General features: G+C 44.7%; 1 protein-coding gene across 18 annotated transcripts in view; it reads right to left on the reverse strand.

Moving 5' to 3' along the window:
• LOC139367203 (sickle tail protein homolog) overlaps positions 1-18023 on the reverse strand; it is a 225790-nt gene that overhangs the window by 10675 nt on the left and 197092 nt on the right. For 11 of the 18 annotated variants that reach the window (XM_071105380.1, XM_071105375.1, XM_071105374.1 and 8 more), the window contains 7 exons: positions 13285-14072; positions 8999-9103; positions 8422-8480; positions 4897-5057; positions 4400-4575; positions 1999-2135; positions 1270-1417 (listed from right to left, as the gene is read on the reverse strand). In XM_071105380.1, the coding sequence (XP_070961481.1) occupies positions 1270-1417; positions 1999-2135; positions 4400-4575; positions 4897-5057; positions 8422-8480; positions 8999-9103; positions 13285-14072 (1574 nt within the window). The remainder of the gene's footprint in view (positions 1-1269; positions 1418-1998; positions 2136-4399; positions 4576-4896; positions 5058-8421; positions 8481-8998; positions 9104-13284; positions 14073-18023) is intronic. The other 7 variants (XM_071105384.1, XM_071105377.1, XM_071105376.1 and 4 more) reach the window with 1 other exon arrangement.

An 18023-nucleotide genomic window follows, 5' to 3' on the forward strand; every position in this document is an offset into this window, starting at 1 on the left:
GCACCATCCAAGCTTCTTTAGCCTGAAAACACAATAAACCTCCCCAAGTGAATTTGGCCCAAACCCAGCATCAAAGTGAGTGTAATCATCTCTGAAGTGCGGGGAGAAAAATGCACCGACGGGACGAGGTAATGTAGATTAGTTTGGCTGCGTTGTGTGGTGCACCCTTGGAAAAAGTGTTGACGACCCACAGAGCAGAGTGTCTCTGACAGATGTTTATATGGAAATGGAATGCCGCAGGGAGCCGTGTTGCGCCCAAATTAATTAACTTATCGGTTCAATGGAGAGCTAAATTAAGATGGACGCCACCTCTGTCCATTCCGCATGACCCATCGGATGGGATCAGAGCCAACGCCTCGCCAGCATAATCAACTGTTAGTGTCCCTTACACTATAGTCATGCTCCCCACTGTCTGACTTCTCTGGAAGCTTCTGTTTTCCATCCACTCTCAATGTCTCTCTTTTAACCTCTCACTCCCTCGATTTCCCCCATTCTCATCGACGGGGCTGTAGTGGAGCAGGTTGAGAGCTTCAAGTTCCTTGGCGTCCACATCACCAACAATCTAACATGGTCCAAGCATACCAAGACAGTAGTGAAGAGAGCATGACAAAACCTATTCCCCATCATGAGACTGAAAAGATTTGGCATGGGTTCTCAGATCCTCAAAAGGTTTTACAGCTGCACCATCGAGAGGGTAGTGCGTACGGCCCAGTACATCACAGTACACCACCGGGGCTAAGCTTCCTGCCACCCAGGACCTCTATACCAGGCGGTGTCAGAATTGCTTTTGTCAAAGACTCCAGCCACTTGTTATGTTCATGTTTTAAGTATCCCTATACACTGCTGCTACTCTCTGTTATTATCTATGCATCGTCACTAATAACTCTACCTGCACAATGACATTGACTCTGAACCGGTACAACCTGTATATAGCCCCACTATTGTTAATTACTACTGCTCTTTAATTATTTGTTATTCTTATCTCTTACTTTAAAAAATATATATTCTCTTAAAACTTTAAGGGCTTGTATAAGTAAGCATTTCACCTGTTGTATTTGGTGCAAATTTGATTTGAAATTTGATTTGAGTCTCTACCCTTCTTTTGAAGTGGCACTTGTACACTCCCTCTCATGGATTTAAAAAGAATGGACTGGTGTGAGGAATATGGTGAAGAGAACCCCCAGCCGCGCTTGCAACAATAAAATGCTTTTAAATGCATGAGGGGGAGTGAACAAGTGCACACTCCCGGTCCCTCCCTGGTACATGTACCTCCTCAGGCTACTGAGTGTCTCTGTGAGGCTCTTGACTCGCTTCAGCATGCTGTCCAGTTTGTGGGGCTCCTCCTTGAGGAACTTCACAGCCTCCACCTCCACCCTCAGCACCGCACGCATCCTGGTCTGCAGTGCCGGAAACTCCCCTGAGAAAACACACAGGAAATACCATGTTTCAGATTTATATTTTCTATTAACTTCACCAACCATCATTGGAGGACAACTTTATTAGTGTGCTGCATCAGCAGAACTCTACTGTTATTCAACATACCGTTTTCAAGCTTATTCTCTTTTTGGACACAAAAACAAAAAATAGGTATGTTTGTAGCATTATGTTACCCAAATGTTATTATACTGAACAAAAATATAAATGCAACATGTTTGTGGCATTGTGGTGTATGACAAAACTGCACATTTTAGAGTGGTCTTTTATTGTCCCCAGCACAAGGTGCACCTGTGTAATGATCAGCTTCTTGATATGCCACACCTGTCAAGTGGGTGGATTATCTTGACAAAGGCTAAACTTCACTAACAGCGATGTGGGACCCACACTTTACATGTTGCATTTAGATTTTTGTTCAGTATAAATTAATCAATTATATTATTGGACTTCTCACCTTTAACTGAAAACCCTAGCACACAGAAACCTATGGAATCCATGGCAACGCATATAATCTAAGGTACTGTATGGGTCTTAAAAGTAGGCTATACTGTACTGCAGTCTTACCTTTGAGTCCTGCCAGAGATTCTCCCACTCTCCTGAGGCTAACGGCCCCCTCCTCCACATGTTTCAGTGTCACAGCTCTGTGAGGCCCCGCCGGGCCGGTCTCCCTCTTCAGAGTGTCCACATACAGCTCCAGCTCCCTACACACACAGACAGAGAGGACATTCAAAACCACCAGCTCACCTCCATTCATAATTGGCTTCATTTTTATCACTCCTCACCTCTCCACCATGCTAACTGATGCGTGGTGAGGTTTGTGCCATAAATGGTTGCCACACATTGGTGGTGGATGAAGTGGGTTTCCCTCTAACTAAGCGCTACATAAATCCATTCAAACATTTTCATCTCCATTGATACCAAATGAGATACGGAGGCACCGTCAAATCCCTGACATACTAGAGATGCTAAGAGATCAGACTTGAGAAGAGTCACCTGAAACACTGCCTCCATTCCGACACTAGGGGGCAGACAATACTCATTTAAATCTTATGGGCACAGAGGGAGCTCCAGTTTGAGGTAACTGAATGACAAGTGAAAAGACAAGAGGGCATGAAAAAAAATATATAGATCAAATCAAACAATGTTGTATTTTAAAAAAATAATTAAAAAAATAAAAAACAAGAACATCTGGGCGGTAGGAAAGTTAGCCCTCCAACCTTAATAGCCAAAGTTGCCTTTAGTCAGACCACGCTGCACCTCCTCTATGTGAGTCCGCTCCGACTGGATCGGGTTACTTGCCAAAACCTCAACTGTGTTCACATGGAAACTGGGGTTTATTCGTGCGACCACTTCCTTACATAGGATCCTATCCGCTTGATACACTGTATCCATGGGATCCTGAGAAGTCAACTCCAAGGGGAAATGTGCTGGGCGGATGACATCAACGTGTGCTATTCTGAACTGCATGAAGAATCAACTAAATGGTGATTCTTTTTTTTTTGTGTGTGACCAACTTCCCTTGAGAACCGTAAACTTTTTGTCAAGTTGCTCTCAATAGGGAGTGAAAAGACAATAACTACTGACGTCGCGGCCCTCTTATGTCAAGGCCTCTTGATGATGACTATGGAAAAGTTCAACTGAAGAGCTGACAAGGGGAAAAAACTGCTCTTTCTTCTTAAAAGAGCTATAATGGGACTTCAGAAAGTAGAAAGTGAGTCTATAAAGTGTCGCATCATTAAAATACACTTCTAAAGATAGCTTGACAAACACTTGTGATGTCCCAGGGATCATCTATTTGAGGAGGCTTCATGGGCACTCAACTCTCTCTCATCTTTCTCTATTGCTCAAGGGCAGTAGGATCACTGGCTTAGTGCTGACAGCTGGCTCAGATCTAGCCTCTTTGACGGGCTTATGATGACTGGTAAACGGAACTGACTGGAAATAAATAGGAGTGACCAGGGACAGACTGGGACCAGACCCCCCCCACCCACCCACACAGACACACACACACACAATTGGTCCCCAAACAGGAAAAAAAATGTTTCCCTCGAGGTCCCCATTATTAGCCAAACAATGATCATTCTGTACAAAAGCCCCACTTAAGACCAACCCACTGTGCTAAAGATTGACCAGCCCATCCGGGCATTTGCCCCGATCTTCCCTATGACCAGTCCGAGTTATTTAATCGAGCCTAGGATTGGAAATGCATGTGCTTAAAACGATGGAATACCCTGTATCCTACTGACATTTGTGAAAGAATGACGCAATACACGACATCTTAATTGACCTTCCTCTGACATCCTCCACGTTAGCAATATCTTCATGTTATGTACCCTTGGATTGCTGCAGTGGTTGTAACAGTGATAAACCTTGGTCGTTTGTCGCCTCACTTCCTCTCAGAGTATTTTTAGAACCCTCAGCAGACACTCTCCCAGGTTGTATTAAATTGCGTTTCTATCCGGAGGAGAAGGCTCCGTCTTTTCACACCACATTCCCTGTCACGCACGCAGCGCTTCAGCCAAACAGAGCTCATTAACGAGCCATATTTAAAACACTACGGCAGGCCTTTGCTGAGTAAGACCTGGCACTGCGCCAAGTCAAACACAGCTGAATCCAGCGCCCTGCGCCTGTCTGATTAACCCTGAAAAAACCAACGTTCAGGAAATGCTCCTATCGTGATGTTTATCGGGGCATATGTTTACCGCTTTCTACTCAGGCAGTGCTATGACCTTGCCTGTTAAATATCAGAATTAAAAGGATTCAATTACCGTTCCCGATTGGCAAACCGCGACGAGTGAATTAAATTGAGAGTATGCTGTGAATAATTGCCTGCCCAGGCTGCCTGGTCCTATACTTCAGTGATTTCTGGGCTTGAATGAGAGACAGACATGGCCTGCCGGTGCCTGTGAGCTATGTTTGGAAGGTGTGTACTTGTAGTTAGTCAGTAACACACACTCACTCTTACCCTAGTTGGTTGAACACCCTCTCCTCCAAGCCCAGGTACTTGTGTCTGTCCTCCTCCACCAGGACTCTCTGTCTTTGGACCGGGTCCTCCAGATGTCTCATGGCCTCCGCCAGTTTCAAACTGATCTCCTGCTCAGCCCGCTTCAGCTGCACACGCAGAGCCTCCTGGTTCTGGAGCTAGGTAACACACACACACACATACACACACGCTGAGTTTTGTGTTTCTTAGCCAATCCAGATAGAGGGGGTTGAAAATGAGCTGATAGACAGTAGTTGAATAAATGAGAAGCAACGCTTGACAGCTGATATCAAATTGATAACCAATAAGAGTAGATAGGGGCTCCCCGGGTAATGTTTACCCTCGGTACAGATCTAGGATCAGCTTTCCCTCCCCCAATCCTAACCTTAACCATAAGTGGGGAAAATGCTAAACTGACCCAAGATCAGCGTCTAGGGGAAACATAATCCTACTCCTAGATAGAGCATTGGTGGCGTTACCTGCAGCTGTCTCATCTGATGGAGCTGCAGCCGAAGGTCCGAGACATTCTTCTTGCACTGGAGCAGGTTGGTCTGGAAGGGGGTGGGGCCTGGGAGTATGGGGGTGGAGCCACTCTCAGAGGGGGGCGTGGCACTTTTGGGTGCCAGGACAGGGGAACCTCCTGAATAAGATCAAATCAAATAGCCACATTTAAAACCACTATAAGCTAGTCAGTTCCTCACTTGTGATAACAAAACTGGAAAGAAAATATAGATTTGGATAGAGGGCTCACTTGCCACAAACATGCTTTATCTAGCTGTATAAAAACTGATTTAGAACAATACATTTTTTTTTTAAATGGGAAAACATATTAATCCATAGCATTTAATTATTCATATGCTGTAGAGGTTCATTCACAAGTACATAAATCCCTTTCACAATGTGATGGAAACCCTACAGATTTTGGAGGAAGCACGCAATACATAGCTCCCTTATTTACTGCAAATGAAATACCCCGCAGTCAAAAGTGCACGTAAAAAAGTCAAACGTCTCCTCTGAGATTGAATGGGTGGTGTAATGCATGAATGTTCCCCCCCCTCCTTTTCACGTACGGCCTTGTATCTGTGTGCATCCCAAATACTACCCTATTCCCTATGTGGTGCACTACTTATGGACCGAGGCCCATAGAGAAGGTGGCAATACAAAGTGGTGCACTCTATAGGGAATAGGGTGCCATTTGAAATGCAACCTCTGTGAGGGCATTGGCCTGGCCACAGCCCAGCGCTCGCTTCACTCGCCTCGCTTCACTCGCCTCGCTCATTTCCAAACACATTCTCCACAGCTGTGTTGGTTCCTGATTTAATATTCCTAATGTTAAGTAATGAGGGCCTGTGCTTCCCTAGGCGTCTCCCCCGCTGCCCAGAGGAGCACACGGGTACTTACATTGGCAGTGCTGACTGAAATAGACTTGCCGACCGCCAACCTCACCATGACTGCATTCCAAATGGAACCCTATTCCCTATGCAGTGCACTGCTTTTGACCAGGCCCCATCAAACTCTGGCCAAAAGTAATGTACTGTATAGGGAGCAATTTGGGATGCAATCATTGTGAGAAATAAGAGACGGGAGACGGGTTTGTCTGCTGTCGAAAACAACCACCAGACGTAATGTCCTCTGGCTTTGGAGACTGACGACAGAATGACTCTTGACAAGCCATGCCAACTGCAGTCTGTATTGACAGTAACTGAAGTTGAATTCAATTACACTGTTTCTCCCATTCAGAATGAAGTAGTATGACCTATGACCTTTGAAACCTGACCCTGAGGTTGAGTTCTGTCTCTGGGGCGCTTGTTGTCAACAGGTGGGAGTGGCACAGTGTCACTAAGCCACTCAAGTCCCTTAGCGGAAGAGAACAAGTCCCTGCAAAGTGTTAGAACAATGAGAGAGGAGAATGTTCTGAGTGAATGAGAGAGAGCGAGAGCGAGCAAAAGAGCGAGCAAGAGAGCACTCCTTCCACACAGAGTAAGATCTTCTGCGTCCCAAATGTTACCCTATTCCCTATATAGTGCAGTACTTCTGACCGGGGCCCATCAAAAGTAGTGCACTATAACGGGAACTTGGTGCCAATTGGGACACAACCATGGTAGAGCCCTGCAGTGGGGCTAGAAAACACAGTGCTATTGTCACTTTGTAATCCCCCTCCGACATTCACCACATAGTCCTCTCATAGTGAATGACAGCTGCACAGACCTGAAGTGCAGGTTCGGATGAAGGCTGCTCATGTGTGTCACACTGTCTGTTTCCCAGATGGCACCCTTTTATATGGTCAAAAATAGTGCCCCATACAGGGAATAGGGTGCCATTTAGGATTCCTCCACTGTTTGGAGACCGAGAGGATGCTCTTGTGATGGGGACAGCTTATGAAGTAACAACAAGGAAATATTTGAGGAATCAGAATTATGAGCCATAGTCAATTCTTCGTGTTCTGTATATCATGAATGGGAACAATACGCAAAGGGAAACCTGTAAGAAGAAGAAGAAACCCAAAGATGTGAGGCGTTGCTTTGGCTCGAGATTGCATTTCTGTTATCGAACTCTCATCCACCCTGACCGCTAGCTAGACCAGATTGAATCGTCTTGGCGGGATCGAGAAATAATACATCTCTCTTGTTTTAACTAATGCTTTCAGCAGCACATATTCAGTTAGTAGCGTTTTTGCCCCTGCCTAGAATGTATGACGAGAGAGGATTTGAGGGGAATATGAGTCGGCGAAGAGCAAAGACGCCTGTCTGACTGACTGGGTGTTTTAGTGGGGCAGTAGGGGAGAGCATATGGCAGGTTGTGTTGAGTGACATTACGAGACTTGTCTATGCAATGCATCCTGGGGGGAAACTTGAGGGATATGCAACAGAGAACTGTACCTCTAAGTAGATCATGGGTTGCGTCCCAACTGGAACCCTATTCCCTATATAGTACACTACTTCGCGTCCCAACTGGAACCCTATTCCCTACATAGTACACTACTTTGCGTCCCAACTGGAACCCTATTCCCTACATAGTACACTACTTTGCGTCCCAACTGGAACCCTATTCCCTACATAGTACACTACTTTGCGTCCCAACTGGAACCCTATTCCCTACATAGTACACTACTTTGCGTCCCAACTGGAACCCTATTCCCTACATAGTACACTACTTTGCGTCCCAACTGGAACCCTATTCCCTACATATTACACTACTTTGCGTCCCAACTGGAACCCTATTCCCTACATAGTACACTACTTTGCGTCCCAACTGGAACCCTATTCCCTATATAGTACACTACTTCGCATCCCAACTGGAACCCTATTCCCTACATAGTACACTACTTTGCGTCCCAACTGGAACCCTATTCCCTACATAGTACACTACTTTGCGTCCCAACTGGAACCCTATTCCCTACATAGTACACTACTTTGCGTCCCAACTGGAACCCTATTCCCTACATAGTACACTACTTTGCGTCCCAACTGGAACCCTATTCCCTACATAGTACACTACTTTGCGTCCCAACTGGAACCCTATTCCCTACATATTACACTACTTTGCGTCCCAACTGGAACCCTATTCCCTACATAGTACACTACTTTGCGTCCCAACTGGAACCCTATTCCCTACATAGTACACTACTTGCGTCCCAACTGGAACCCTATTCCCTATATAGTACACTACTTCGCATCCCAACTGGAACCCTATTCCCTACATTGTACACTATTTTGCGTCCCAACTGGAACCCTATTCCCTACATAGTACACTATTTTGCGTCCCAACTGGAACCCTATTGCCTACATAGTACACTACTTTGCGTCCCAACTGGAACCCTATTCCATACATAGTACACAACTTCGCGTCCCAACTGGAACCCTATTCCCTATATAGTACACTACTTTTGGCCAGGGCCCATAGGGCTCTAGTCAAAAGTAGTGAACTATATAGGGAATATGGTGCTATTTGGGACGCACACCATAATGTGATACATGCAGAAGGGTAATAATGGTCCTCCTGACCTGCACTGGGTGCACTATGAACCGGAGACGCTTGCCTTGATGTCTTCATGGGTCGTTCACTACGCACACAGAGAGGAAAAGAGACATTAATTATGTTGAATCACAATAGAAGACAATTCATGCAAAACCCTGGGAACTGTCCTGGAGTTAGGGTTGACATGTATTAGTAAAAGCATTGTAGACGTACAGACAGCCATACAGTATGGATGGACAGACTGACATAGACGGACAGGTTAACATGATGACTGTTAGGAGCAGTCTGTTCCCATAGTAAGCCATCCCATTTTCATTCCAATCATGGTGCCCACATTGAGATTGATGATTGGAAACTCAAGCAAACAGTAGCACAAAGATCTCCACAGAGTAGGTTGAAATGCAAAGATAACTGCAGCCAGTCAATATCAGACCCCCTCGTCCACACTATTTCCCTTCGACAATGTTCTGTTTACCTAGGCTGGCAAATATCGAGAGCTAGTTTATCTGTTATTATCTTTGTCCACATTTGCTGGGGCAACCTGGGCTTATCTCTGAGAACTCAATGTCCCACGCTGCCTCCCTTCTTCATCTTCTTGCTTACCTGAGAGAATCGTTGGTGCCACTAGTGTTTGGGGACTTTAAAAGTGCATGCTGAACAAGACCAGTCAAGCTGGCAATCTGTTGCTCCATAGCCTTCATTCGCTTTCTGCAGGAAACATCAGAAAATCAAGCTTTTAACACCGGGGCTAACTAGGCGTTAAACGTGGCATTTCTAATATTTAAGTTGGGAGTACTTCTTAAGTTGGGAGTTACTTCCTAAATACTACCGGAATTGTTTTCATGCCAGACGTGTTTGCTTAGCGATCAAATTAGCGATATAAACATAGAGTGGGTCAAGTACAGGATTTGGAGAATATTTTCTATCTTAGAACATTTATGAATATCTTAATGAATAATTTATTGATTTGTCAAGTAGATGGGGTTTCTGCTATGTAAACAACAGTTAAACACGCTGTTAAAGCAACAACTGTAAGTGTTCCAAGCTGTCAAACTACCGTGCTAAGGCAGTGAATTCTCGATTCAGGCTGAAATAAACCATATATTCCAGCTAACATGGTCTAATAACATGTCTGCTTTGCCCTCCCGGAGTCTGCCTGGAATAGTCTAGAAAAACAAGTGGGCTAGCCTGAATTTCGAAAAACAAGACAAGGGCTATCTACTAGATTTAGCCCAGAGGTTGGAGATGAATCGGACCTTAGGGCGCAAGAGACTGTGCCACTCGTGGCCGGTGCCTGGACGAGAGATTACGCCGGAAAGCCAAAGACGGGTGAAGAAGGACCTTTATGCTTGGTGATTGCTTGGTGACCAGTGAGGCTTAGACATAGAAAAGCACTGTGTTTTCCTGTCACCACTTATCCAATGGCACAGGAGGAAGGGGAAAGGGAGGCGCTTAAAGGGGCTCGATGAGGACGAGAGAAATGACTGTGATCCCGACTGTACTGCCCCCAGACAATGTACTGTAGAGAAACAGACAGTTAGCTATGTCTCCCCCGGGGCACTGAAATGTAATGTCTTCTTGTACCTATTTAGCTGTTCTAGAGCACCGTACCTACAGTACCAGTCAAAAGTATGGACACACCTACTCATTCAAGAGTTTCTTTATTTTTGCTATTTTCTACATTGTAGAATAATAGTGCAGACATCAAAACTATGAAATAACACAAGGAATCATGTAGTAACCAAAAAAGTGTTTTATATTTTATATTCTTCAAAGTAGCCACACTTTGCCTCGATGACAGATTTGCACACTGTTGGCATTCTCTCAACCAGCTTCATGAGGAATGCTTTTCCAACAGTCTTGAAGGAGTTCCCACATGCTGAGCACTTGTTGGCTGCTTTTCCTTTACTCTGCGGTCCAACTCATCCCAAACCATCTCAATTGGGTTGAGGTCAGGTGATTGTGGAGGCCAGGTCATCTGATGGAACACTCATCACTCTCCTTGGTCATATAGACCTTACACAGCCTGGGGGTGTGTTTTGGGTCATTGTCCTGTTGAAAAACAAATGATAATCCCACTAAGCGCAAACCAGATGGGATGGCGTATCGCTGCAGAATGCTGTGGTAGCCATGCTGGTTAAGTGTGCCTTGAATTGTAAATAAATCACTGACAGTGTCACCAGCAAAGCACCTCCTCCTCCATGCTTGACGGTGGGAACCACACGTGGAGATCATCCGTTCACCTACTCTGCGTCTCAAAGTCACAGCGGTTAGAACCAAAAATCTCAAATTTGAGCGGTTAGAACCAAAAATCTCAAATTTGAACTCATCAAAGGACAGATTTCCACCGGTCTAATGTCCATTGCAGGTAACTCTAATTAACTTATCCTCTACATCAGAGGTAACTCTGGGTCTTCCTTGTCACGGTCCTCATGAGAGCCAGTCTCAACCGTGACGCTTGATGGTTTTTGCAACTGCACTTGAATAAACTTTCAAAGTTCTTGACATTTTCCGGATTGACCTTCATGTCTAAAAATAATGATGGACTGTCGTTTCTCTTTGCTTATTTGAGCTGTTCTTGCCATAATATGGACTTGGTATTTTACCAAACAGGGCAACATTCTGTAAACCACCCGTGCCTTGTCAAAACCCAACTGATTGGCTCAAACGCATTAAGAAGGAAAGAAATGTGTCACGTGTGCTCCCTCTCAGGTCTCTAGGTCATCCGGATGCTCGTTATGACACACGCCTGTCACCATCGTTACACGCACCTGCGCGTCATCTGACTCAGCTGGACTCCAATCACCTCCTTGATTACCTGCCCTATACAGTGGGGCAAAAAAGTATTTAGTCAGCCACCAATTGTGCAAGTTCTCCCAAGTTCTCCCACTTAAAAAGATGAGAAAGGCCTGTAGATGAAAGTCCGTGTTGCCCAGCAACAACCCCAAAACATCACTGCTCTAGAGGAGATCTGCATGGAGGAATGGGCCAAAATACCAGCAACAGTGTGTGAAAACCTTGTGAAGACTTACAGAAAACGTTTGACCTCTGTCGCCAACAAAGGGTACATAACAAAGTATTGAGATAAACTTTAGTTATTGACCAAAAACTTATTTTCCACCATAATTTGCAAATATATTCATTAAAAATCCTACAATGTGATTTTGTGTAATTTTCTCATTTTGTCTGTCAAAGTTGAAGTGTACCTATGATGAAAATTACAGGCCTCTCTCATCTTTTTAAGTTGGAGAACTTGCACAATTGGTGGCTGACTAAATACTTTTTGCCCCACTGTATGTGTCACTCCCTTTGGTTCTTTCCTGAGGCATTATTGTTTCTGTTCCAGTGTCATGTCTGTGCGTTGTTTGTGTTAATTGTTTTGTATTTAGTTGCATTTATTTATTAAAACAATAACTCCCGACTTAAAACAATAACTCCCGACTCTCAGTGCATCATTACAAAATTCCACAAACTTTTAACAAGGCACACCTGTTAATTGAAATGCATTCCAGGTGACTACCTCGTGGTTGAGAGAATGCCAAGAGTGTGCAAAGCTGTCATCGGGGCAAAGGGAGGCTAATTTGAAGAATCTCAAATATAAAATATATGTTGATTTGTTTAACACTTTTTTGGTTACTTTATGATTCCATGTGTTATTTCATATTTTTGATGTCTGCACTATTACTCTACAATGGAGAACATTGTCAAAATAAAGAAAAACCTTTGAATGAGTAGGTGTGTCCAAACTTTTGACTGGTACTGTATATGGAATGCTCCTTGTGCATGTAAGTACAACTCATGCTTGAAGGCCACTCTGTAGTTATAAAGTAAATGACCTAAAATACCCTTTTTGTTTTATATGTAAAGTACCTTCACACTAAAACTCCTTTCCCCCTTTCTTTCCTATACGCCTGGGCCATTTAAAATGGGGAACGTAGGTGCTCTGTTCAAAAGTATTGCCATATAAAGGGAACAGGGTGCCATTCGGTAGCCGTCATGGTGTTTGTACCGTGCAGGTGGTCCTTGTGATCTGTTCCCCTTGGTTTGGCTGTTTCAGAAAGCCCAGGTCTTATCCAACCAACCTGGTTCAATATTTTCTTTGGTTTTCCTGAGCGGTGCACACACAGACCCCTTGGCCCCCTCACTCTCCTATCCCTCCGGTCTAATGCATTCCAATGAAACCACATATGATTGTATGGCTGGAATATGTCCCTCATGCCCTCTCCTGTGTTTGTGTGTTCTGTTCTTAGTGCAACCAGAACCAGCCTAGTTGAACTAGCCTCAGAAATGAATGTCGGAGGGCCGGTTTAGATCATCTACACGGGCTTGCAGACAGTGTGTTATTAAAACAACAATACCACAAGATAACATGATAATATACAGTCTGAATATGGGGAGTGAGGCACTATTCAATTACTGCAGTGGCTTGGATTGCTCTGTCAACTATGGGGCACTGAGTACACCAACTCTCTTTGACTGGAATAAGCTACTCGTACAAATAGAGCTAGTCACACACACACCTAACTGGTGTAGCTGAAAGACACAATAAGACAAGACAATACATAACAATAACACACTGTTATAATAGCCCACTCTGCTAAATGTGATGACCTTGACAGGATGGGCCAGACACACAGTGTGTGTGTGTGTGTGTGTGTGTGTGTGGGTGAGGGTGAGAGAGACAGGCAGACCACAATGTCTCTGCCCTGCAGTGGTGATGATGAGACACTGAGCTGAGATGAACACAGAGCAGCCCGCGGTTACACTTAGAACAGTGCAGGAATGCAGTGTTAGGTCATCCATGCTCCCATGCAGTATCATACCCTTTCACTGACCCCCACCCCACACTACCCCACCTGTCCCGCCTCAGGTCCCCCGGGTTGGCTTACCGTGTCTGTGGGTCGTTGGCTGGAGGGATAGGGCCGTGACCCTGGAGGTCCAGCACAACTGGAGATGCCATGTTACTCCTGCTTTTGACCACTTCCTCCTTCCTGAAGGCCTGGCGAACAGGCGAGGAGCGCTCCAGGGGAATGCTGCCATGAGGAGGCGTGGCCCCATGGATGTCAATCATCCTCACTTCTGCCATCCTGTGGGGGGAGGGGGGCGGGGTCTTGGAGCCCAGCGTAGGCAGCTGGCTGTCTCCGTACTTCCTGGACTTCTGGCGGTAGAGTGAGGGTTGCTCCATGGCCTCGGTGGGGCTGGGCCCGCTGTAGGAGCCTGTGGAGCGGATGGAGGCGCGGTGGTAGCCAGCCAGGCTGCCGTGGTCCACTATGTCCCCAGGAGGAGGGTGCCCTCCATGGGCAGGGCCGTGGCCCATCCTCCCCTCGTGGAGAAGGTACGGGTCAGCGTAAAGCCCCTCTCCCCCTCTCACCAGGCTGTGACTCTTACCGCCCATGTCCTCATCAGGTTTGACGTCCCGCCTCTCCAGAATGGCGCTGGGGCAGGGTGACACGGAGCGAGGTGTGGCGTTAGATATGCGCTCCCGGGGCATAGTGGCGCTGCAGGGCATGGACCCCGGGCGCGGGCCGAAGGGGATCCGGGAGGGTGAGGGAGGCACGGAGTGGGCCGTGGTTGGGGACAGGGAGCCCTGCATGGGGTGGTGTGGAGGGTGGCCCATAGGTGGGTGTCTGGGGGAGTGCTGCCCATCTCTGCTGGCATACATCATCTCTCTGTGCATCTGGAGGAAACCAAAATCATGTTATTACTACTTTACACATTAGTCTACCATGTTTACCAAACACAGTAGCGTGTCAATGGAGGGTGAAGTTGCGCCACTAATGGTTAAGGTTAGGAGTGGGGGAGGGGAAACTGATCCTAGAGCTGTACCTAGGGAAAACTTCACCTTGGCACATCAGTTGTCACAGCCCTCAGGTAGTCGGCCATGACACCTCCCGACACGCACCATGTCAGCATCCCAAATAAAACCCTATTTCCAGCATCCCAAATAAAACCCTATTTCCTATGTAGTGTACTACTTTTGACAAAGGCCCATAAGGCTCTGGTCAAAAGTAGTGCACTAAGTAGGGAATAGGGTGCCATTTGGGATGCAGTCCATTACTCTCTTAGGAAATAAGGCATGAGAAACCAGGGATTATCATGTGAATAACTCCCATCTGGGGCAGTGCTAAGGCTCAACGTGGAGCGTGTTATATTTACAATATCTGCAATTACCTCTGGCTCACTGTGTGGCCTTATCTCCACAAACAAGAGTGGGACAGATATGCTCTGATGAAGGTCGACTGACCGAAATTAAAAACATTTGCATCTGACTGGAAGTGTGCAGAGACTTTTTCCTGTTTCTCCAGTTCTGCCTTTTGCCTCCAGCACCTTTACAAATCAGCTCTGGTTGTGCGGTAGATTCCGCCTATTATATAAAATGGTTATCATCATATTTAAATAAAATATGAATGACATTTTTTTATTAAAAACGTTATTTTAATGAGTACATCTGTTTTATTTCATCCTTCCACCAAACGCTGTAGTCAAGGCCAGTTGTTAGTTCTGAGATTCTGAAGTTGCTAGGGAAATGAGCTGGTCGTCCATTACAAAAGTTCTAAAAGGGTTGCCATGCAGGCAAGCTACTTCTCCTTTGCTAGCTAGCTAACTAAAACCAATACAAAATCACAAGCAACATGTGATAACATGAAACTACACATGTGATTTTCCACATGTGAAATCATGTGTTTTTTTCTGTAAGCACGGCATGTTGTAGAAAAACACTGCAACATTATCGCACAGGTCGGAAAGGCAGGCAAGCTGTTGCAAACCAAACGCTAGCCTAGTAGCATTGGGAAATAATGTCTAGACACTATTGTCCAGGGGAGATTAAGTTTATAAATTGTCTGGCTGAGCTGTGGATAACTCAAAATGGGTTTGGTTTTGGCTCTATCATTTTTTAAAACCTTAAATGCATTATAAAATAATCACGTTACAATAATTTTAAAGCTTTTTAATGTAAATTCCAAAACCAAAAATAGTGGACATTCAATTGCCAAAACATAAAAAATATTTAATGGTCTGTCAGGTCTACATTGGGTAAATATATATGGAAAAATAGGAAATTACAATGAGATAATACAATATTTCAGTTGAGTATATTATATTTATTTAATTACTTTATTATTTTTCATTAAAAGTAATCTCTGCTCCAGGCAGTAGCAGTCAGCCAGCCAGACCATCTAACTTTACGCACTCCCCATAAGGTACTGTCTTTAGTCATCCTATATAGCCTGCCTAAGTATGCTGCAGAGTTGTTCCTCAAAGTAAATAAGGCATACTTTCACAAACGGTATCTGTCCCTCTCGTCATTGTCTTACGTAGATTCCTCCCTCATGCGGTCTATGTGAATCTAACCTAACGTAGCAGGCGTATATGCACGTCTCCGCCCTAACAATGGAAGTCATTGTCCCAAAGGCGGGAAGGCAGACAGTAAATTTAGGTCCAAAATAAGTCCATACAAACACATTGGGTTTATTTTGGACAGATTTTGGCGAGATTTAAACCTCTCACTATGCTTGTTCCCCTCTGATCTGTTGCTGTCCGAGCCAGAAAACACAGGCGCAATGCATTATGGTCATTGTAGTTAATTACCACGGTTCTGACCTGAACTAGGTTGAATATTTGCTTAATGAAAACTACAACCCCCTTCAGTCCAGCGTCCCGCATAGTTGACTTGAATTCTCAAATCAACTATACGCGTTAGGCGCAACATTTTTTTTTACTAAATGGAAATCAAGTAATTTAACCGTTTCTCAATTAGTTTTTTAATAACCCCCCCCCAAAAAACAAATGTTGATTAATCGCTCAGCACTAGTTGACAGGCATTACCCAGGGATTGTTGTGAATAACTCCTCCCTGCTCTCAACCAATCAGCATCCAGAATCCAAACAACCTGTTTTATAAATGGTTTTCAACCATATGTTTAGAGAAAATAATATCTCATCAGCACATTCTCAGGGTGAGAAAAACAGTTGATCTTAAGTTCTGTTAAGGCCACAGGGATACTTTCCCCCCTATCAATATTTTACTAACATTTCACAGACACCCCACATAGACTATACCCCCAGGCTTCTAAAATAAGATTTGACATGAAAACAAGATTTTGGGATAAGATAAGGTTTTGGGATTTTGGCAGCATATTCCCATTTCTTTTAAGCTAGGAGATTACTTTGAGTGTTTCTTTAAGGTTCATGCAAGCTTGTGAGCTCAATTGCCCCTGGTTGCTGATAACAGTGTGTCTTTAAAAACAGCCCACATGTGAAAACACTGAGAGAGAAGGATTTCAACTATGTGCGTACAGGCAGGAAAGAAGTAGCTGGTAAATTAACAACAGGTTCCGTTGTCTGGCACAGCTTTTTTAAACAGGCAGCTTGGCCTGCAATGACCACCCATGAAGGACCCCAGAGTACCTGTGGATTTTGAAACTAACTTAATTCAGCTACAGCGAAGTTAAAGGAAAGGCATGACTGAAGCAGCTCTCTGATTTATGGAGTTAAAAGTGGGCAGAGAGTATGTGTAGCTTTACACAGAGGAATGTACGGGTCAGCGTTGTGAGAGAGAGTTCATTTCTTCAGAATGCACTACTACTGCTGTGGTTTAGTGTCTCTGGTGGCCGGCCACCTGCTTCGGGGGCAAATGAATAGTCTAACATCAATCCAATTATCTGATCTGAATCAACACAATGCTTCCACATACTTTACATACATACTTGATGTTTCCGCTACAGGAGCCTGGGGTTACTGTACAGAACTAATACATACACATGGCCAAAATGATGGCTGTTGGAGATGTTTTGTATACAGTGACTTTCTTTGACTTGACTACTATTGTGATCTCTCTCTGCGTGTTTTGTTGTTCATACTTGAATAATCCACTCATCTCCCTGCTCTCTTTGATTAAACACTAAACCCACCATTCAGAGGATCTCATCTGACTACTGTTTGATGCCCTACGTATGACCACCAAGAGTTCTCTCTGAAGTCAGACAGTTTAAATGTGCCTTTGCCAAGCTGGTAGTCATTGTATAAGAGAGAGAGAGAGAGATATTGCCCATGAACTGTCATCATAACAATGAATAGCCCTATTTGCTCACCCAAGGACTCCAGTGGAGACCAATAGAGATACAACAAGTCTCACTAGTTCTCCATCAGAACTCTTTCATGTTCAGCCAATCCTGATTCCCGCGGGTGTGTATCTGGCCCGGTGCCGGACTCTAATAGCCTGGTGTAGTACCCATATGAAACTAGACTTTCTGAGACTCTCCCAGACCTGCTGTCCTTCTAATGAGAACCTTGAGGAGGCAGTGAAAAGAAATACGGTAGATTGAGGTCTTTAAAAAGTCCACATGAGCCAAACTCAAACCAAATGTTCCCAATTTCACTGCTTGTTCGTCGCCATCTTCGGATGAGTTTATTTATTTTATTTGTTAAAGGCAATGTTTTATATGTCTGCAGACAAACCTGGAACCGCTGCCTTGTAAGGTCATGATATTGAAGACGCAAAGTGGTCTTCCAAGAGGGTGAAAGGAATTGCTTACTTCAGGTACAATTGGCAAGCCACCACAGACTGCATAGAACAGCTGTGCTTGACCTCATACAACTACTTGGGGCCTTTTCTTTGTTAGGGCGAA

Source organism: Oncorhynchus clarkii, chromosome 15 (assembly GCF_045791955.1).
Source record: "Oncorhynchus clarkii lewisi isolate Uvic-CL-2024 chromosome 15, UVic_Ocla_1.0, whole genome shotgun sequence".
Lineage (NCBI taxonomy): Eukaryota > Metazoa > Chordata > Actinopteri > Salmoniformes > Salmonidae > Oncorhynchus > Oncorhynchus clarkii.